The 23,240-nt window shown below is 48.9% G+C and overlaps 1 protein-coding gene and 1 long non-coding RNA gene across 3 annotated transcripts; both read left to right on the forward strand.

Moving 5' to 3' along the window:
* Window positions 1-315: 315 nt before the first annotated feature.
* LOC125527402 (uncharacterized) lies at window positions 316-2,548 on the forward strand. Its single transcript, XR_007292087.2, has 4 exons — window positions 316-449; window positions 528-787; window positions 1,953-2,087; window positions 2,196-2,548. It is a non-coding gene; the product is annotated as an uncharacterized LOC125527402 (long non-coding RNA).
* Window positions 2,549-15,890: 13,342 nt separating this feature from the next.
* Window positions 15,891-17,017, forward strand: LOC125527410 (glutathione transferase GST 23-like). Of its 2 annotated transcripts, none has more exons than XM_087514117.1 (2): window positions 15,891-16,389; window positions 16,470-17,017. In XM_087514117.1, exons 1-2 carry the CDS (start codon window positions 15,943-15,945, stop codon window positions 16,803-16,805), a joined length of 783 nt encoding a protein of 260 aa, XP_087370243.1. In that variant the 5' UTR covers window positions 15,891-15,942; the 3' UTR covers window positions 16,806-17,017. The 2 variants fall into 2 exon arrangements, with proteins under 2 accessions (XP_087370243.1, XP_048547875.2); XM_048691918.2 differs by having other exon boundaries at window positions 15,900-16,389; window positions 16,460-17,014.
* The last annotated feature ends 6,223 nt before the right edge of the window (window positions 17,018-23,240 follow it).

Here is a 23,240-nt window from a genome sequence, read left to right on the forward strand (position 1 = left end):
CTTAGGGTATTCTTTGGTCTTGATTATTATCTTTCTTGTCTACTATCTTTTCAGTTTTGTCAGGTCGACGTCATGTACATGACTTGTATTATGATATTTTTATATATAATCTCTTCTCTCCCTATATATATATATGTATATATATATATAAAATAAAGCACGGATTGAGTCTCCGGGTTCACCGTTGTGGCGTTTTTGTGAAAAAGTCCCTGTGGTTTTGATAATTAAACCTGCAGTCCTTATTTAAGTGGATCTGGAAAAAACGATTCGATTTTGCAAATTAACCCTTGACGCTCTTCTGTTCATCTTATCCAGTGGCAGAGAAGGTGGAAGGTGGGACAGCTTCGGCTGGGCGCTCGTGGGCGAGCTCGTCAGCCGTCCGGCTCTCCCCTCCGCTTGCGGCCCTCTCGGCCTCTCCTCCACTTCCGGCGTCCCCGGCCCCCCTGTAGGTGCGTCTCCATCCCAGCACCTTGATCCTGCTCTTGGCCCCTCCCTGATCCTGCTCGATTGGTGGATCTGCGGCTCAGGGCATCCTCGGCGTTCCTAACCTCAAGAAGTGCGGCGGCGGAAGATCCGCGTGGGGGCATCGAGCGCAGCTGGATCTGCGTGAAGGCATCCACAGCCTCCGTGCAGACGCTCGAGATCGACAACGCCACCATGATGTACAGCTGCGAGCTGCCCACCCGTGTCCTCAGCCTCTTCGTCCCACTCTTGGTGTCTCCTCAACGATCCTCAGCAGGGAGCGCATCATTGTCGTCAACTCCAAGCTGATCCGATGCGTCAAGAGGTAATCCTCTACTCACTTGACCGCCGACGAGGTATTCCAGTACGCCACCGATGTGCAGTCACTCTCCTCTCTCTCTTTCCCTCCCTCTGGTATCCCTCTCTATCTTGCTGGAATGGCACCAATCATCACTGGTCTGGACTCACACCCAACTTGATTTTTCCTTGTGCTGATTTGGGGTTAGTTCAGGTCCAGGGGCAGGTGCTAATGGAGAGTTTGAGAATGAATGCGAGGGGTGGTTGCATCTGTTACCCTTTAGTAATTTTTCTGTCGGTCTCTGCTTTTTTGATTCATAGGTGTACTTAGATCCTAGGATCAGATATATGCTACTGTAAAGTTGTCTCGGGATATTATCTATCTGTTTCTGATGATCAGCTTTCAGTTACTTGATACCACTGACTTTTCCTGTGTGGGAAAGACAACATCTTCTACTGGACATTTGCTAAGACAGAGCACTTCAGATTCCTTCTACATATAACATGTACTACAAGCTGGCTGTGATGGTTGCCGTCTATATTGTCGTGTGAATTGTTCCACACTTCTGATCATCATATTGTATGATGAGCAGTTGGCCATCTCTTATTCTGTGGGGATATGGTCCGTTTGTATTCTTCTAATTGATTCGGTTCACAATTCTAGCCGATGAAATTTGGTCTACATTTATGTGTACGTATGCTATCCTATATACTGGAACTTGTGCTTGCCCATTATATGATTATACTACAAGTAGACAAATGCAAATGTCCATAGTAGTAAACTTGTGGTCACGGGACTACTAGCTTAAAGTTTGTTAGATTATGTAAATGGGCATTTTTGTTGTCTGCTCTTTAGGTTTCCATAGCATGAGGTGGTGCTCTTGCTTTTAAAAACACATATAAACTGCAGTAATTTGAGGCTGAAAGGACCAACATTAGCAGCAATAATATAAATATCCATTAGAAGAGTTTTCTGCACTGAGTCCGTGGGTCTCACAAAGATATAAGATATATAGAATGTTGTAAAGATCAGCTTACCTTCTCATGCAATGGAACAATTGTGTGTCTTGATCTTTCCCTTTTTCTTTGGTTTTGCAGCCTAGAATTTTTAGACATGCGCATATAGATTGGAGCACCTAATAGTAGTTGAAAATGTTTTTGAGTAAAAATGCAACTAATACTCAATTTTCTAGGACTTGATACATCATGGTCTTCTTGTGCTTTGTTGTTTGGTTGGTGTAGAGCCCCTCAGCTCTTACCAAGAGGCTCTAGCTTTGAATCTGACTCTTTTAGTAGTTGGAGTGTTGCACACATGGAATTGATCGCAGGTACTTCATCTAAAGATCCCAAGATCAGAATTTTATTACCCTATGTCGAGACCTGCATTTTTGCTATGGTGCACCCTAAGCTTTCTAAATTTTTGTTATGAGGTTTAGAGAGGAAGCGAAGCAGCAACAGTTTGGGTTCAGAGAAGATTAGGAGCAGCAGTTCATTGGAGAAGGAGAGGTACAACAGCCGAGGGCAGTAGCAGAGAGCAGAATTAGCAGGCCAGGGGCGGCAGCAGAGGATCAGAAGCAGAGATGAGTTCGATTCGATTGCCATTGATAATGATTCAGACTTGAGTTTGCACCACCCTTGTGTTACTAAATAGTTTGTCCTTTTTCACTTGTGATTATGCACTAGAGATTTGCAAGGATGCATTGGATTTTTTTATACTGATTTGATGCACTCTGACTTTGGAATGCGAACAAATGTGATCTTCAATTGGCATTGATGATTCAGACTTCAATTTGCTAATATTGTAGCTGACCTAACCTTGAGTGTTACTCCGCTATACTAAGTAGATTGAGCTTTTTGTTACCCCAATGTCTTGAAAGCAAACTCTGTTCAAGGTTCCTTCTTTATCTTAGGCTCGGTACAGTGCTCATAATCTCAACTCAGTAGCAAGCTTATGGATGGAGTGTATTTCAGTTGACCAACATGGCCGGAGGTGTGAACCAAACTGACAACAGAGATATCCAGTCTCTCATGCTTTATTCTTCATGTAGTACAATAAAGTTTGTTTGTAGCTAACTTAGTCCTCTCGGACGCTCTTGCTTGATACAAGGGTATGAACATGTCGTACACTGACCGTGGAAAACGTTTGGACCTCATTTACAAAGATACATGTCACTGAGGTAGCTGGAAAATAATTTGATGGCCAAGAACCATCGAACCTATGGTGCACTTCTGAACTGTTATTGCTCATCTAAAAAAGAAGAGAAAGCAACACACCTTTATCACAAGATGGACGAGTGAGGGAGTCCTGGATTAGGGGGTGTCCGGATGGCCGGACTATACCTTCAGCCGGATTCCTGGACTATGAAGATACAAGATTGAAGACATCGACGGTATGGACGCCGATGAAGGAGATGATGAAGAACCAACGCCTACTAGGCCCTGGAAAGCCACCTCGTCATATGACATATACATAGTGGACACCCCAAAAGAAGGAGATGGCGATGAAACAGCGGAGGATGATCCCTCCAAGAAACAGCCTAAGCGCCGGCGTCAGCGGCGTCGCTCAAAATCCCGCCAAAACAAACACGGCGATTCCAGCACGGGAGATAATAATACTCCGGAAAGCGCCGAAGAAAATCCCCTCGAGCAAGATTTAGCACAGGAGGATGAGGAAACCAGCCCTCATAAGAGAGCGGCTGACAGAGAGGTCGAGGACGATAATTATATGCCTCCCTCCGAAGACGAGGCAAGCCTCGACGACGACGAATTCGTCGTGCCAGAGGATCCCGTCGAACAAGAGCGTTTTCAATGCAGGCTTATGGCCACGGCAAGAAGCCTCAAGAAAAATAGCAACAGCTTAAAGCTGATCAAGGCTTGCTAGTCGACAGATGGACTGAAGTCCTTGCGGCCGAAGAGCATAAACTCGAACGCCCCTCCAAGAGCTACCCAAAGCGCAGGATGCTACCCCGATTAGAGGAGGAAGCTCTTGATGCGGCCGACCGACCACCTCGTGGCCGTGACAGAGAGGCCTCTCGGCCCTCCACTCAAGCCGCATCCCGTATCAAGGCACGGGAATATGCGCCGGACTTACGAGATATGTTGAAGGACAAGGCAAGGCAAACAAGATCGATCTACGGATCGCGCGGGCGCCCCACGGCTTGAGACGATAACCATCACGCCGGCCACAAATTCGGCAGGGCCGAACACAGTAGACAAAGCTCACTGGAGCTATGTCGTGATATAGCCCAGTACAGAGGCGCCTCACACCCACTATGCTTCACTGACGAAATAATGGATCATAAAATCCTTGAGGGTTTCAAACCCATAAACATTGAATCATATGATGGCACAACAGATCCCGCGGTATGAATCAAGGATTATCTCCTTCATATCCACATGGCCCGCGGCGATGATTTCCACGCCATCAAATACCTCCCACTCAAGCTTAAAGGACCAGCTCGGCAGTGGCTTAACAGTCTGCCAACAGGGTCAATCAGTTGTCGGGAGGACCCGGAAGCCGCATTCCTCGACAATTTCCAGGGCACTTATGTGCGACCCCCAGACGCTGATGACCTAAGCCACGTAATTCAGCAGCCAGACGAATCGGCCAGGCAATTCTGGACACGGCTCCTAACAAAGAAAAATCAAATAATCGACTGTCCGGACGCAGAGGCCCTAGCAGCCTTCAAGCACAATATCTGTGACGAGTGGCTTGCCCGGCACCTAGGACAGGAAAAGACGAAATCTATGGCAGCACTCACGACACTCATGACCCGCTTTTGCGCGGGAGAAGACAGCTGGCTTGCTCGTAGCAACAATATGGCCAAGAACCCGGGTAATTCGGATACCAGGGACAGTAGTGGCAGGTCGCGTCGCAACAAGCAGAAGCGCCGCATTAACGGCGACAATGCTGAGGATACGGCAGTTAATGCCGGATTCAGAGGCTCTAAAACCGGTCAGCAGAAAAAGCCATTCAAAAGGAATCCTATGGGCCCGTCCAGTTTGGACCGAATACTCGACCGCTTGTGCCAGATACATGGCACCCCGAAAAGCCGGCCAATCACACCAACAGGGATTGTTGGGTGTTCAAGCAGGCAGGCAAGTTAAATGCCGAAAATGAAGACAAGGGGCTACATAGCGATGACGACGAGGAGCCCCGGCCGCCGAACAACAGTGGACATAAGGGTTTCCCCCCACAAGTGCGGACGGTGAACATGATATACGCAACCCACGTCCCCAAAAGGGAGCGGAAGCGCACGTTAAGGGACGTATACGCGGTAGAGCCAGTCGCCCCAAAGTTCAACCCATGGTCCTCCTGCCCGATCACCTTTGACCGAAGGGACCATCCCACTAGCATCCGTCATGGCGGATTCGCCGCATTGGTTCTAGACCCAATTATTGACGGATTTCATCTCACAAGAGTCCTTATGGACGGCGGCAGCAGTCTGAACCTGCTTTGCTAGGATACAGTGCGGAAAATGGGCATAGATCCCTCGAGGATTAAGCCCACCAAAACGATCTTTAAAGGCGTAATACCAGGTGTAGAAGCCAGCTGTACAGGCTCAGTCACACTTGAAGTGGTCTTCGGATCTCCGGATAATTTCCGAAGCGAGGAGTTAATCTTCGACATTGTCCCATTCCGCAGTGGCTATCATGCACTTCTCGGGCGAACCGCATTCGCCAAGTTCAATGCGGTACCGCACTACGCATACCTTAAGCTCAAGATGTCAGGCCCTCGAGGAGTAATTACGGTCAATGAAAACACCGAACGCTCCCTCCGAACGGAGGAGCACATGGCGGCCCTTGCAGCGGAAGTACAAAGCAGCCTCTCCAGGCAGTTCTCCAGTCCAGCCATTAAACGTCCGGACACCGTCAAGCGCGCCCGGAGTAACCCAAAACAAGACCGCCTGGCACATTCCGAGCAGGCGTAGCAATGCGGCCCCAACCCCAACCCTCGCAAAAAGGCAACGCCAGTACTTCGCGTACATAACTACGCTCTAGAGATACCATGGGTACAGGGGGAGGGGCACCATCACGGCACGCCCAAAACGCAGCTTAAACCGCACCAGGGGCTGCCGATATATTTTATTTTCTCTTACTTTCAGGACTCCATTCTTCGGAAGGCCTGTTCGGCAGTTCAATTGCCGCATAAACGATGCAAGAACCAGGGAGGCAGACAAGCCATGCCGCATTACAAAACTCACAGGTGGTCTCTATCACGAGCAGTATACCTGTTTCGCATACTATTCCGTAGCTTGCCCCTGGATTAGACATGTTACGTAGTCCAACTTTTTGTCGCATTATTTGTATCGTTCTACTTTGATCGCAGCTATTTTTAATAAACAATGCATAGCTTTTGTCTATTTTTGCATTATCCTTTTATAAATATATGTTCCTTAACAACATGTTGCACCCGTATAATTTGGTACGGCCAAAATACGCCAGGGGCTTCAGTACCCCTCAATATGGTGTGAGAAGTCCGAACACTTTCACAAGTGCGGCACCCCGAACATATAGCATTATATGCATCGGCTCCGAATCATGTATTGGGTCAATAGTTGGGTTTGCCCGGCTCCTATGTTTTGGTGCCTTACGTTCCGCTATATCGGCTAAGGTAGCACTAGGAGAACCACTGCGATTGTTCCCCAGTTGAGCTGGGCCGAGCACCTCAGTGGAGAAAGGTAAAACTGACTGTCATGATGAAGCGAGAGCTGGTCGCTATTCGAGAGGTTTTTTCGAGTCCCTAAAGACTTATGCCGCTTAGGGCGAGGAGTCGGCTCTGTCCGGCCAAGGCGTGGATAGCGGCCCGAACTCGGTCTTTCGAATACTAGGGGCTTCGCCAAAATTTAAAATTATAGAATTCTATGGCTAAGTGAGAGTGTTCACGCGTTATAGTCCGATTGCCTTGTTCGTTGGGCTGAGCGCCTCCCTCGAAGGACCCAAACATGGGAAAAAGAGCGCTCAGGTTTATCCCCAAACACCCCAGCACTAGCGGCACGGGGGCAGAAGCTGACGACTCGCCATCTCTCAGAATTGATAAACAGCCGCACAGAAGGTAATATTTTAAATTCCAACAACATTTCTCAGCGCATATGAACAAGTTTTCAGCGCACAGGACAAAAACGAGCGAGTTTTACTCAAAAATTACATCCCTAGAATATTCATCCGCCATAAGGCGGGCACCCTTCAGAACATCCTTATAATAATTTTCGGGCTTGTGATGCTCTTTCCCCGGCGGTGGCCCGTCCTTCACAAGCTTCTCAGCATCCAGCTTGCCCCAGTGCACCTTAGCACGGGCAAGGGCCCTACGGGCACCTTCAATGCAGACGGAGCGCTTGATGACTTCGAGCCTTGGACAGGCCTCCACCAGCCGCCGCACCAGCCCGAAATAGCTCCCAGGTAGGGCCTCCCCAGGCCACAGCCGAACTAGGAGGCCCTTCATGGCCTGTTCGGCCGCCTTGTGGAGCTCGACCAGTTGCTTCAGCTGGTCGCTCAGGGGCACGGGGTGTCCGGCCTCAGCATACTGAGACCAGAACACCTTCTCCATCGAGCTGCCCTCCTCGGCTCGATAGAATGCAGCGGCATCGGACACACTCTGGGGAAGATCTGTGAACGCTGCTGGAGAGCTCCGGATTCGGGTAAGTAACAAGTAACTCACGTTTATATGTTTGCTTTGCATAAAGAATGCCTTACCCGCCGCTATCTTCTTCACCTCATCCAACTCCCGGAGGGTCTTCTGGGATTCGGTCTTGGCAGACTTGGCATTTTCAATAGCCACCGCGAGCTCGGACGCTCGCGTCCAAGGTTGTTAGAATCGCGATTTTGAATCGGATCGGAGCTCCGATGGTAAGATCGCAAATCGTAGAATCTTCACTATCAGGATCGTAGAAACGTAGATTCTGTGAACTAAAATCGTAGAATCATAGGGGTTAGTTTGGATCGTAAAGTCGTAGAATCGTATAACAGAATCGCGATTCTGACAACCTTGCTCGCGTCTTCGAGTCAAGCTCCAAACTCTCATGTTTCTTCATGAGAACCTGGAGCTCTTGTCGCACCTTGCCAACCTCGGCCTCATACTTCTCCCGCTCGGTGCGCTCCGCGGCCACACTCTTCTCGGCCTCGAGCAGCGCTTGCTTAAGGGTCGCCACCTTAGACATGGCCCCTACAATAGCCATGTTGATCCTGTTACTTTTTGCAATTGCATCCTTTTTATACATATTCAAACAAGGTATTTCTTACCTTCCTTCTCCTCGAGCTGCTTCTTGGCACGCCCGAGCTCTTGCTCGGACTTCTCGAGGCTCTGCTTCAGCGTGTCCACTTCCACAGTCAGTGCGGCGGACGCCAGCAGAGAAGCCTGCATACGCATATTGACTCCTTTGTTAGACTCCTGCGAATTTTTGATCCTCTATTCGTCTTTTCTTCGCGAACGCCCAACAGAGCATCACGGGCTACTGTCTATGCGGTAATAACTATTTTCACATTATTTACTTACCTCAAAGCCTGTCAAAAGGCTAGTATAAGCTTCAGTCAGTCCGCTCTTGGCGGACTGAACCTTCTGGACCACCGCACTCATAATAGTGCGGTGCCCCTCATCGATGGAGGCGCCCTCGAGCACCTCCAACAGATTGTCCGGCGCCCCCGGTTGGACGGAGGTCACCGGCACGGTGGGCTTGCTCCTCTTGGAAGGAGGTCGCCCGCCGGACTCTGGAACCTTTGAAGGTTCCGGAGCGGTGTCCGGCCCTGAGTCGGACTTGGAGCCCTGGGGGGTTTCATCCCCTTTTCTCCTGTAGTCCGGGAGGTCGCCTTGCGGCGCCTCCAGGACCACCTCCTCCCGGCTTGGGACCTGTTGGGACAACACTTCGGTGTTGTCCGTAGGGCGGGGGGAGGAAGTCGTCGGAAGCGAGTTCACATCCGGCGAATCCATTGAGCCGCTCGATGACGCGTTGAGCCGGTCCTTGAGCGGGCTGCATAAACATATTCGGCGTAAGGGAAAGCTGTGCAATAAACGAATACTATGAATTACTCTGGTACCCGGATACTTATGATTTTGCCAGGGGCTTGGCCCTGGGCTGCCACTCCTCTTCGCCGTCGTCGGCGTCGGTGGAGTAGTCCGGAGGAAGGGTTTTCCCCTTCTTGGACCCTCCGGCCTCCCCGGAGAGGGCGGCCTTCCTTTTCTTCTCTCCTCCCGCTGGAGGGGGAGAGGTCTCTTCTTCTTCCTCCTCGTCTTCACGAGAGGAATGCGCCTCAGAACCGCCGGATGATGGATCCGACGCCTCCTGGCGCCGGGCACTCTTTCGAGTCCCCGTGGCCTTCTTTGTGGCCTTCTTCTCCGGCACCACATAGGGTGCCGGAACCAGCAGCTTCGCCAAGCGAGCGTTCGCTGGGCCTTCGGGCAAAGGAGCCGGATAGTTGATCTGTCCGGACGTCACCTGCCAATCCTGTCAAAAGTAAGGGAGCTTAGATCCCGCATGGAGTCAAACTATGAAACACTGATATCCTATAAAAAAACAGCTTACCGCGAGAGCGTGATGCTGCGCGCTGAATCCGTGATCCTCGGTAGCGGATGCGGGAGCCTCGGCGCCTTTGAAAAGCACCTTCCAGGCATCTTCGTACGTCGTGTCGAAGATCCTGCTTAGTGTCTGGTGCCGCGCCGGGTCGAACTCCCACAGGTTGAAAGGCCGTCGTTGACACGGGAGAATCAGGCGGATGAGCATAACCTGGACTATGTTGACAAGTTTGAGCTTCTTGTCCACCATGGTTTGTATGCACGTTTGGAGTCCGGTCAGCTCTCCTTTCTTGCCCCATGACAGGCCCGTCTCCTTCCAGGAGGTGAGCCGCGTAAGGGGTCCGGATCGAATCTCGGGGGGTGCGACCCATTCGGGGTCGCGCGGCTCGGTGATGTAAAACCACCCCGATTGCCACCCCTTTAGGGTCTCCACAAAGGAGCCCTCTGTGACACCCCAAAATTTTTTTGGCCTTGTTTTATTAAATTAAAATTTTCTCCAGGAATTAAAACTTTGATTTTCTGGACTCCCTTTTGATTTTTGAAACATTTTCTTCCTTGTTGTGATGGAGTTTTTCCCCAGAGTGAAAACTTTTCAAATTTGTTATTGGACTTACTTAACATCTCAAGAAAAAACTCTTCTTTTATTTAGTAGAACAATTAAACAATTAATTTGCTTGAGTGTTAATTTTCCTGAAAAATGGCTTTTCAAAGTTATATGGTCACATTTGAACTACAACCATTTGATAAATTCACTTAAAATTCCCACCAAAATTTGGAGATGTCATGTGATGTCTTTAAATCACTTTAATACAAAAATATCTTTTATTATTGAATTATTTTGAGCTCTACAACCAATTCTGTTCTCTAGTCCAGAGTGCAATTTTGCACTACAACTCATTTAAATATTTCCTTCTAGCCTCCACCAAAATTATGGGATTTTAGTAGTAGCATATGATTCAACTTTATGCAAAAACCCAGTGTTGTTATTTGAAAATTTTGAGTGAATCAACTTCTTTTCCATTCTGATCCTGCCTTGTGATTTCTACTGCAACCCTATTCATTTTTGCTCCAATGACCTTGTGCTTTCTCCTGCTTGTAGTCCTCCCTGCAAGACCACTAAGTCCAGGAGCATGCACCTATTGGATCATTTTTGGTTCATGTAATGATGCCTTTTATCTCCTGACCAGAATTGAAGTTCAGCAAAACTTGCACTAGCAAGTTTCTCCTTTTGTCCAAATGACCTCACCACTCTCTTTTGCATCTAAGGAGACCCTGATCTGGAGAATTTGGCCACTCCAAGAAATGCCTAAGTGCCCTTGGCATTTTGTCATACACCTTATGGGCATGATCTGTTTTGACATGACTTTTGTCATTGCACTATGAGTTTGCACCTCTGATCAAACTAACATGTCCACTAGACTCCCAGGTGCTCCTAACCTAGGTCTGCTAAGTGCCAGCCTCACCCAAGCCCGATGGCATGCACTGGCATTTCATCGAGCACGTTCCGTGCGTGCTCTGGGCGCGAGCAGAGCACGCGTTTTGCACGTGCCGCGCCCGAGCCGACGCGTCGCACCCCTGGGCTCTGCCCGCCCTACAGAGCCACGCCACTCACTCCCCTTCTCGCTGCAACGCGCCAAGAGCCCTCGCCACGTCCCCGACAGGCCAGGAGCTAGCCGCCACGGCCGCCGACAGCCCCTGCTCCGTTCAGCACCGCCCAAGCCTCTCCCGCTCGCCACCTGGCTCCTGGAACAGCATGAGCTCATCCACAAGCGTGTTCACTAGCGCTCGTCGCCGCCACGACGCCCTAGCTACAGAATGGCGGTCGCCGGCGACCTTATCCGCGGCCACCGTCGGAACCGACCCCGATCGCCTATTTAAGGAGCCCCGAGCTCTTCTCCGCGCGCAGGCAGTCCCAAGCCATCTCCCTAGGACCCCCATTGGCAGCCAATCGACCCGGGGAGGTCTCCTTCCCCATCTCCGGCAACCGCAGCCGCCGCCACTGCCCCGGCCATTCCGGCGCTACCAGAGCCTTCCCCCTCTCCGTTCTCTTCACCAGGAACCTTCTCATCCTCCCGTGAACCCGTTCCCCTGCTCGATTTTGATCGGGAGTCATCGTAGCCCCAAACTCACTTCGCCCCCGAAGCCATCTCCGCCGCGAAGCTCGTCGCCGGCGACTCCGTCCACGTCGGCGACCATGGCGGGTACCCCCGAGTTCGTCTCGACCTCCTGAGCACGCCCATGCGCTCAGATCACCGAGGGACGCCGCCATTCGCTGGCGAGCCTCGCCGGAGCTCCGCCTCTGTTCGGTCAGGGGGGAACGACGCGCGCGTGGACCAGTCAAACCTGACCAGTGGGCCAGGCGGGCCCACTGTCGGTGACCCACTGGCAGTCCACGCTGGATAAGTGGAGGCGTATTTCCAGAATACGCTTTCGATGTGTACGTATATATTCGAATCGTTTTTCTTTTCTGATTTATTTGTTTAAACAGATTTTGACCACAACTTTGACCGGCTATATCTTTTTAAATAAAACTCCAAATGAGTTGATTCTTTTTCCTACCTTCCTCAAATTTTGTCTAGTTTATTTTAAGATTTATTTCAAAAAAAAATTCAAACAACTCTTTGTGCTGTTTTGAATTTGTGTGTTAATTCAAATTTATTGAAAATAGGATTTTGGAGAGAGGAAGGAAAGCTTTCAAAAGCTTTGGAGTGCACCCTGCCTTTCCACACCATAAAGGCAAGCATTCTGAACCCCGGCATAGTATTTTTGGTGTGTTAGTTGACTCATTTATAACACCATCTCATTTCGGAGAACTCGTTATTTTATGTGGCGATGTGATCATTTGCATGAAGGCATATTAGTGATTTCCTTGCTGTTGGAAATGAATATACTTGTGATGGTAATCATCCTCATGTGCCTTGCATGCATGCCGGAAAGGAATCCGGAAAAGCCTCTGCCTTGGGTAGGCGTGAGCTTATCGCCGGTCTCCGTCGGGACGGTTATGTCCGGTATGGCATGGTAAGGTATATTGAGTCGTGATTTTGTTGGTTGAAATATATTTATTATACATGTCATGCAGGGAACTTATAAACCTCCTGAGTCGACCGCAGATCGAGTCTTGTTCTAGTAACCCCCATACTTGCCTCGTACTACCACTCGTCCCTGCCGCAGGTAGGGTACGGTTCAGTAAGTTGTCAACCCCTTTCCAGCACACACCGTACAGAGAGGCCATGGTGGAAGATATCGGTTGTAGCCGGTAGGCATGCCACCTGGTCAGGGGGCATGGGTGTTTCCCGTTGGGACCGAGAGGGGAGGCCATCCCTTAGAGCGCGCGATATAAATTTGATCCCATGCTACGCGAGGTTGTAGCCTCCCCACTTAGAGTTTTCCTTAACAAGTGTCGTGGGTGATTCCAGACACCGATGAGTTAAGCTGGTGTGTGCAAGTTAGGCGTGTTTTCAACTAAAAGGCCGTAGACGGAATTAGTCCCGATGGACTAAAGAAATCCGTTACTCGTGGGTAAAGAGTACACCCTCTGCAGAGATTAAACCTATTCGAATAGCCGTGTCCATGGTTAAGGATTACAGTCTGGGATGGGTCAAGTGTTGGTCTTAGTGTCGGTCTTCGGAGGTGAAATTGTTAAACCAAACTTGGATACCGACTGGTGACTTGTGAGGACCGTGATTACTATTTTGTGATGGACTAACCCGTTGCATCATTTGTATTATCGAGTATCCCTGGGATGGTTCTACCTCCTGGATATTCATTGTGATTATTTATTTTATGAGCCCTTTATGTGGTGTCGCTGAGACGCCCGACTGTGGCATTGCTTGTTATTTATTTACTTTATAAGCCCTTTATGTGGTGTCACTGAGACGCCCGACTGTGGCATTGCTTGTTATTTATTTACTTTATAAGCCCTTTATGTGGTGTCACTGAGACGCCCGACTGTGGCATTGCTTGTTATTTATTTACTTTATAAGCCCTTTATGTGGTGTCGCACAGACGCCCGACTGCGGCATTTTATTCCCACTCCATTATTGCTTATTCATGTTGCATATAAATAACATGCTTGCATGCATAACAGATGTTTTATTTGTGACTGACGATGTGATCATGGAATACTTCAGTGCATGATTATCAATTATATTATCCCAGTGTTCATAATGTTTGCGAGTACATTCAAAGTACTCACTGGCTTGTCCCTGGCTATTGTCTTGGCCAGAATTCTGCATGGAGAGGAGCATTGCGGTGACAGCCCTGGAAACTAAGCAACGGTGATAGCAGCCTCGCGAAGATAGGAGTTGACCTGGTCAGCTGTTCCTGTGGGAAATGGAGTCCCATAGACACTAACGACTCACAAACCGCTTCCGCCATCGACCACTAGAAATCCAATTGTTGTACTCACAGGCCAGAATGGTCTTGTACTACATATTTTGTATTTTTGCTTGAAATTTCTGTATCAAGTTGGTGCCTCATCAGCTAACAGTAATCCTGGGGCTGGTGAGCAAGACGGCCATTTTCTGGAAATTTAATACCCGGAAAACCCGGTCGTGACACCCTCGAGCCATAGGACGTTGGCCATCTTGCCAACCATGGCGCCGCCGCACTCTGCCTGGTTGCCGCGCACCACCTTCGGCTTGACGTTGAATGTCTTGAGCCATAGGCCAAAATGGGGGCGGATGCGGAGGAAAGTCTCGCACACGACGATAAACACCGAGATGTTGAGGACGAAGTTCGGGGCCAGATCATGGAAATCCAGGCTGTAGTAGAACATGAGCCCCCGGACAAATGGGTGAAGAGGGAAGCCCAGTCCGCAGAGGAAATGGGGGAGGAACACCACCCTCTCATGGGGCCTAGGGGTGGGGATGAGTTTCCCCTTTTCGGGAAGCCGATACGCGATGTCATTAGACAGGTATCCGGCCTTCCTCAGCTTTTTGATATGTCCCTCCGTGACGGAGGAGACCATCCACTTGCCTCCTGCTCCGGACATGGCTGGAGAAGGTTGAGGTTTGAGTGCGGACTTGGGCGCTGGAGCTCGAGTGCGCAAGAATGGATAGGCAAAGGAGGAAGAAGGCGTAGGTAGAAGGGTGGATCCTTATCCCCTTATATGGGTGGACACAACTACATGTCCCCACCAGCCTGGTAAAACTCGCTTATCTCCAAGCGCCGTAATCAATGGCGCGGTTGGGTTACCCACGCCCGTATTGATAAGAATCCCGGAATAAGGGGACACGATCTCTGCTTTGACAAGACGTGCCAAGGAAACCGCCTCGCATAACGTGCTGAGATGGGATAATGAAATGACTCGGATAAAGGCTTGGCCGTGGTGTGTCACGCTACGGAATACGTCAGCAGATTAGATTTGTGTAAATATTATTCTCTCTGTGGCAATATGTGGAAACTTATTTTGCAGAGCCGGACACTATCTTTGTGTTCAAAATCTTTTATGAAGTACTTGGAGGAGGAACCCGCCTTGCAATGCCGAAGACAAACTGCGCGCCGGACTCGTCGTCATTGAAGTCTGGTTCAGGGGCTACTGAGGGAGTCCTAGATTAGGGGGTGTCCGGATGGCCGGACTATACCTTCAGCCGGACTCCTGGACTATGAAGACACAAGATTGAAGACTTCGTCCCGTGTCCGGAAGGGACTTTCCTTGGCGTGGAAGGCAAGCTTGGCGATATGGATGTACAGATCTCCTACCATTGTAACCGACTTTGTGTAACCCTAACCCTCTCCGGTGTCTATATAAACCGGAGGGTTCTAGTCCGTAGGACGACATACACATCAACAATCATACCATAGGCTAGCTTCTAGGGTTTAGCCTCTCCGATCTCGTGGTAGATCTACTCATGTACTACCCATATCATCAATATTAATCAAGCAGGACGTAGGGTTTTACCTCCATCGAGAGGGCCCGAACCTGGGTAAAACTTCGTGTCCCTTGCCTCCTGTTACCATCCGGCCTAGACGCACAGTTCGGGACCCCCTACCCGAGATCCGCCGGTTTTGACACCGACAACGAGCTTGGCATCAATCAACAATCTGATATCCCTTTACATGAAGTAAGGCCAGCATCAAACGAAACTTAAGGGCCTTGATTTAGAAGGTCACATAAATATCTAGATTGATCGTTAGTAGTCAGAGCTGTTTGGTAGATTCACTTCATAATACTCAATTTTCTCCTGCTTGTATCATCACCACCGTGTAATGTAGCATAGTACTCCCTCTGTAAAGAAATATAAAAGCGTTTAGATCATCACTTTTAAAAACCTAAGCGTTCCTATATTTATTTTTTTACGGAGAGAGTACTATGCACAAAGATCAGCACCTAAATTACTTGAATGTTGGCTCAGGGCTTTTTTTACTTAAAAAGGTGATTTTGTTTCTCCTGGTGCATTGTTATTTATAGGCGTCATTATTCTATAATTTATGACGTTCTGCAGGTTAGCAGAAATGTCACATATAATTGGTATTGAACTACAAAATATTTATGTCTCCGTTGCAACGCACGGGTTTTTTGCTAGTATAAATAAGGGACATATTATACCATGAAAAAAATATGAAAATGCCGTGTCATCATCACAAGCTGATAACTGTCGCTTAGAGATGTGAAAGGTGGGCTTTCAGCCGTGGAATAACATGGCATGATTAATTTAACGTATCGCTAATCTTCGATGCGAAGCTGCCGTGAAGTTTCTCGCAAGGGAAACACACGCACTAGGACGAATTATATAACTGGCGGCCGGAGCTTGAGTGCAGCGAAAAATCAGGCGGGCATGGAGGGGAGGAGCGACGCCGCCGCGATGTCGTCGGAGCCGGTGAGGCTCATCGGCTGCTTCGGCAGCCCGGTGGTCCACCGCGCCGAGCTGGCCCTGCGCCTCAAGGGCGTCCCCTACCAGCTCATCGAGGAGGACCTCAACAACAAGAGCGAGCTGCTGCTCACGCACAACCCCGTCCACAAGACCGTCCCCGTGCTCCTCCACGGCGACCTCTCCATCCCGGAGTCGCTCGTCATCGTCGAGTACGTCAACGAGGCCTTCCCCGGCGGCCCGCTGCTCCTCCCCAGCGACCCCCTCGCCCGCGCCAACGCCCGCTTCTGGGCAACATTCCTCGAAGAGGAGGTACAGCAACCGCCGTAATTCAATTCAGCACCCAGCTTTCATTTTTGAACACTCGACGACTCTGCTATAGGCCTGCGCAGTTCAAGAAGCCTTTGTGGATTGCGCTGTGGACGGACGGCGGGGCGCAGGCAGCGGCGGCAAGGGAGACAAAGGCGAACCTGACGCTGCTGGAGGCGCAGCTGCCGGAGGGGAAGAGGTTCTTCGGCGGCGACGCCATCGGCTTCCTCGACATCGCCGTCGGCGGGGCGCTCGCGCACTGGATGGGGGTGGTCGAGGAGATGGCCGGCGTGCGGCTGCTCACCGAAGAGGACCACCCGGCGCTGTGCCGCTGGGCGAGGGCGTACAGGGCCGACGAGACCGTGCGGCAGTCTCCTGATCTTATTAAGGGGGAGTGGGGACTGCAGACGATACAGTAATATGCTTCTCCCATGATGTGGACAAGGCAGTGAATGTTAAGCTGCTACTCTATTTGTTTGAACTGATGTCTGGGCTAAAAAATAACTTTGACAAGAGTGAGGTTTTTTCAATTGGCGGGGATAACGATATTGACCAAATTTATGCTAAGATGTTTGGGTGCCAGGTTGGCAAGCTTCCTATGAGATATTTGGGGGTCCCAGTGACATATGCTATGCTTAAAACCGTGGACTGGGATTTCCTAGATGCTAAGCTCCTGAAAAGATTAGCTGCCTGGATTAGTTATGTTGCTTTGTCTGGTGCTAGATTAACTTTGGTTAACTCTAGCATAGATGGGATTCCATCTTATTTTATGTCTATGTTCCTCCTTAACAAAACGTTCATTGAGAAGATGAATAAACATCATAGACGTTTCTTTTGGAGGAGGAAGAAAGATAAACGGGCTTATCATTGGGTTAGGTGGGCTAGAGTCTGTCTCTCTAAGAAAAAAGGGGGATTGGGTATTAAGGATCTTCATAAGCAGAATATTAGTCTCCTTGTTAAATGGTGGTGGAAATTGGAGTCAGGTGGTGGGTTGTGGCAAAAGATTGTACGGGCCCGGTACTTTAAACGCAAGACGTGGCTAATGTACAGACCCGATTTAATGACTCCCCTTGTTGGAAAGCTATTATGAAGGATAAAAAGGTGTATATGGAGGGCAGAGGAATTCGCATAGATATGGGCAACCTGGCTAGGGTCTGGCACGACCCCTGGCAAACTGAGACCCCTTTGAAAGCCTGTTACCCTACTCTATTTGATATCTGTCAAAAGCAACATTGTACCTTAGTGAAATTTGCTGCTAATAACTTTGTGATGGGATTCTGGCGTAATCTTTTTGCTGAGCTTTCTGATCAGTGGGCTAATGTGGTGGATGGGGCTAAAAAGCTTTCTTTGAATGGTTCACCTGACCAAGTTATTTGGAAGTTTAATAGCAAAGGAGCTTTCACCATAAAATCTGTTTATGAGTGGTTAGAAGAAGATTTATCGGGACCTGATTACAAGTTGATCTGGAAAGCTAAGATTCTTTTGAAGATTAAAATCTTCCTTTGGCAACTGTTCCAGAATGCCATCCCTACCAGGGATAACCTGCGCAAAAGAAATTGGCCTCGGAACCCAACTTTCTCATTTTGCCATGATATTGAAACTGCGGATCACCTTTTCTTTGGGTGTGTGTTTGCTCGATCTGTTTGGGGGGCGATTGGGACAGCTTTGGGAGCATCCTGTACTCCTAAAACTATTTGGCAGAGTTGGGCATGGCTTTATAAATATCTTCCTGGGGATAAAAAACATTACATGACTATTGTTGCTGCTATCTATTGGGGTATTTGGTGCACTCGCAACAAGGCAACCTTTGATAAATGTGTCATTCGCTCTCCGTTGGAGGCTGTTTTCACTGCGTGCTCCTTTTTGATGTATTGATCAGGTCTTCTGAAAGGGATCGACAAGGAAAGCGTCCAGGCTGGAGTGCAGAAGATGGTGCGCGTGGCTGCGTCATTGGCGGATCATTCCGCTCCTAGGGGAGGCTTATGCTGGGGAATGGTGCGGGAGCTTGAAGTTGCTTTGGCCAGTAGTCTTTGAAGGTTATGATTTCACTGGGGTTTTGATGCCCGCTGAGATGTTTTGTGGCTCCTTTTGTATTGGCGTCTCGTGCTTTACTCCTGATGCACGAGGTGTTCGCACTACAGGAAAATTCTGTTTTCCCGTGTGTTAGGCTATAAGCCGAGAGCTATATTTTGGGTACTCGGCTTATATGCATCTAAGCCGTGTCTAGGCAAAAAAGCCCTCGGCTTATAGTGAGCACACGGTATCTACAGGAAAAAGCACTCGGCTTCTAGCTGGCACTCAGCAAAGACATCTGCCACGTGTCTAGAACGGAGGTAGCTGACGGCGCCGTCATGGAGCATTCTATAAGCCGTGTGCCGCGGGATAGCACTCGGCTTATACAGTATGTAAGCCGTGTGCCCTGAGATAGCACTCGGCTTATACAGTACGTAAGCCGTGTGCCCTAAGATAGCACTCGGCTTATATGTTGGCAACCCATGAAATTTATGGAAAATTGGTTTAAAATGATTTTCATTGCATTTATCTTTACTATTTATTGTTATTTCTTTCTCACCCAATTTCTCCCGACTAGTTTTATGGGTCTTATTTTCGAAACTCCCAATTTAACGCCACTTTATGATCACGTGCAAAAGTAACTAGTGTACTCTTCCAACCCCCTAGGTTACCCATATTATGATCACATGCAAAAGTCATTACTGAAAATTCACTCTACACCCAGTGCTTGGCTCTTCGCTGGGAGCCAAAACACGGCTGGACACTCGACAACCCGAAGTAAGTAGGTGGTTGTGCCTGCCTCACCCTCGTCTGCACAAGGCCTACGCATGTCGCAAAGAGATCACATAGGATTTCTCATGCCGCTTCTGGGCATGATTTCATCTGTCACCTTGCAGATCTGCAATTTCTGACGCAGAAACCGTAGCAGTGCAATAAATGTCTCAAATATTGCAGGCAGGTCCAAAAAATGTGGGGGCCTGGCACGTGTCATTCGAAGGCTTCCTTTGAGAGCATAAGAAGTTTCTAGGCCAACAGAGCAACATGACCCGCACTGCCTTCACAAACCCGACACGTTCCCTCTCGGTACACAGAGACTACCTCGGAGCTGGCGGTAGTTCACAAGTGGCCCCAGATGAGGCGTATTCAAAACGTGTCGAAACTTCTACCACACCCTAAAGGGGTCATGGGATGACACCATGCCAGCTCCCGAGGATTTCCGACATCGTACGATTTTTCGACGCTTTAAACAGTTAGATCAGGCAAGCCGCCGAGGTAATTTTACCCCCGATGTCCGGACATGCCCTTCTCTCGTCCGCATAACTCCTACGCTTGTCGCAAAGACATCACATATGATTTCCCATGACACTTTCTGGGCATGATTTCATGTGGCGCCTTACAGATCCGCAAATTTCAGTGGTGAAACCCTAGTAGTGTAATAAATGTATCAAATATTGCAGGCGGGTCCGAAAAATGCAGGGGCTTGGCACATGTCTTTTCATGGCCTCCTTTGAGAGCACGAGAAGTTTTGAAGCCAACGGAGCAACAGGACATGCACTGCCTTCACAAACTAGACACGTTCCCTCTCGATACCCAGAGACTACCTCAAAAATGGTGTAGTTTACAAGCATCCTCGAGTGAGGCATATTCGAAACGCGCCCAAACTTTTACCACACCCTACAGGGGCCATGTGATGACGCCATGCTAGCTCCTGAGGATTTCCGGCATCTTACGATTTTACGAGGATTTAAAACAGTTGGACCAGGCATGCCGTCGAGGTACCTTCGCCCACCCGGTGGCTGGGCCTGCCCCTCCCTCGCCCGCACAAGGCATACACATGTCGCAAAGACATCACATAGGATTTTCCATGCCGCGACATCGTACAAAATAATCAATGTTGGGGATATCGCGACATCGTACGAAATAATCATTATTTATTAAAAAATGAAATAAAAATACAATAAGAAGAAAATAAAATATGTATAGTAAAGATACAATAAAATAAAATATAGAAATTATTAGAAGTAAAAATAATAAACTTTTTCTATTGAAATAAAATAAAAATATTAAAAAAAGTTGTAAACCGTGTGTTTTTATAAGACACACGGCTTACCAGTCTATTCTAGGCTTAGTAGTGAGCGCGGGACTTGCGAAAATAGACACGCGAAAGAGGCCATTTTGGCCCAGATCCACCGCGGAACACCTTCAGCCCCCACTTCTCCCGAGCGCCGCCCCTGTTTCTTCTCCCCGCGCGCTGTCGCCCTGTTTCCCCCTCCCCCCCCCCCCCCCCCCCAACCAGGTCTTGGTTCCCGTCCCTCCCCCAGTTGCATCTTCAGGAACACATGCATGTTCTGTTACACACTTGTTCAGTTTCATACCTACATATTACATGGATAGCTAGGATTTCTAGATGCTATATACAATCTAATTATGTGGGCGTACTTCTGCATAGGGAACTCAAGAACCTCTTCTAAAGTTTTTGGGAAGTGGATTAGTCGTTTAGGAGTATCACACGATTTATTCAGTTTACTTCTTTCTGTTCCATACAAGCAAAAAAATATGCCTTTATTTACTTCTTTCTATTCTTTCAATTTATTCTCATCCAGTAATCCAATTTGACTGTGCATCTTACAAGCACAAACTATACTTTGTTCTGATGGAATTTCTTTGATGGTGTTGTTGCAGATGTGCAGTGTATATGCATCAACAAGGAGGCACCTGAACAATATTTATTCAAAGCAAGACGCAAAATAAAAAAATGATGCTCAAGTTAACCTCTTGCTAGGATTTAATAATATTGTTTCTTCTTGCTAAACTTTATTTTCGTTCTTTTGTTAGGTTGATGTACTAAATAATTAAAACAAATGTGAGTTGATTGTTGTACAGTTTTTGCATCTGTTGTATGGAGCTGGGACTTGCTTAGTAAGAGTTGTTATGCAATTATTATTTTTTTACGAAAGCTGACGGAGCAGCTTTTCTTTTCAATTATAGGAAGAAAGGTGTTACAGGTATTGTGGCCTGCACAAGTACCAGGCCGAGAATAGGAACAAAGTAACATCAGACATCATAACAACTATACATAAGTGCCCAAGTCAGTCCGGCTCACGTGGTCTGTCTAAAATCTGCTGAATCCTGTGACGCCCAGCCTGGTTCCATAGCATAAACTCATCCATCATCGAGTTGAACACTCTGCTAACAGTGGACACCTTGTTTTGGAAAATCCGAGCGTTCCTCTCGCGCCAAGTGAACCACCAGATGGCCACCGCAAGACCACCCCAGCCCCTTGAGTTGGGCAGATTAATGCTCACCACGTTGGACTCCCACCATTCAGCGAGGCTGGAGGTTGCCCCTGTCGGTGCAAGTGTTGTGGGAAGGTTGCAGTGGTTCAACATCAAACTCCATAGTGCTTGGGTGAAGGAGCAGCGTGCCAGGAGGTGATCGGCACACTCGTCCGCTGCCCTGCAGAGACAACAGATCGGGTCGTGTGGCCATCCTCTCTTACGTAGGTTGTCCGCTGTAAGGCATTTGCCCAGGATCGCTAGCCAAGCAAAAATTCTACATTTTAGTGGAGCATCTGCTGCCCAAATGTGCCGCTGGCCGGCGAGGCGAATGCACCCCTCGAATTGCACGGCATATGCAGTGGCGGAAGAGTAAGCACCGCTCGGCGTCCATCTCCAGATCACCGAATCCGGAGTTCCCTGCAGTAGGCGCACATCGGCAACCATCTCCCAGAGCCTTGTGAATTGGACAATGGATGTTGGTGCAAGAGGGTGACGCAGGTGTCTAATCCAACGGCCATCATGAAGGGCTTGAGCCACAGTGAGGTTCTTGCGAGTGCAGCAAGCAAATAGGTCAGGCGCCGCGCAACTCAGAGCAACCCCATTGAACCAAGGATCTAACCAGAACTTAATCCTTTCTCCATTTTCGAGGTTGAACTTGACAGATGCGTTGAAGAGGTTGCTAAGCTTCTTGTCGATTGTCATGGGTAGGAATTCCCATGGCTTGTCCGGCTCGTTCCAGGATTGCCAAAGCCAGCGAAGGCGTAGAGCTAGGCCTTGAGCTTGCAGGTTGGGGATCCCAAGTCCCCCATAAATCTTCGGCCGGCACACAAGCTTCCAGCTTACCAAGCATTTGCCCCCAACGGCAGCTTCCTTGCTCTCCCAAAGAAAGCCTCTTCGGAGTTTGTCAACAATTTTATGTAGCCAAATCGGTTGTGACAGGGCAATCATTTGGAAAACCACCATCGCAGACAAGATTTGCTTGACAAGTATAAGGCGCCCATCCAGACCCATGAGTCCAAACTTCCAGCTACGAACTTTAGCCAGTATCTTGTCAATATATTCCTCATAATCAACCATCTTCAGCCTAGAGTCAGAAAGTGGCATTCCGAGGTACTTGCAGGGGAAGTTTTTGCATGCACCCATTGAGGTACCCATAATCAGAGCCAGATCGAAGCCCTCACAGCGAATTGGGGTGAAAGAGCTCTTCTGGAAGTTGGTGTGTAACCCAGTCGCATTGCCAAAGAGTTGCAACAGTTGCTTGATGGATGCAATTTCAGAAGGCTCCGGATTGATGAAGATCACAACATCATCTGCATAGAGTGAGGTTCGGAAAGGCATGCGAGATCGCCCTATAGGTTTGAGCACCCCGGCCTCGATGGCGGCATTAATGAGGGCAGCAAGGCAGTCCATCACAATGACGAAAAGCAGCGGCGATATAGGGTCTCCCTGCCGGAGACCCTGCTGATGGTGAATTGAGTCCGTGAGAACCCCATTGACAAGCACTCTGGAAGTGGCAGTAGACAACATGATAGAGATCCACTCACGGAACTTGGTGCCAAAGCC

This window comes from Triticum urartu, chromosome 3A (genome assembly GCF_056163025.1).
Source record: "Triticum urartu cultivar PI428250 chromosome 3A, HENAU_Tu73, whole genome shotgun sequence".
Lineage (NCBI taxonomy): Eukaryota > Viridiplantae > Streptophyta > Magnoliopsida > Poales > Poaceae > Triticum > Triticum urartu.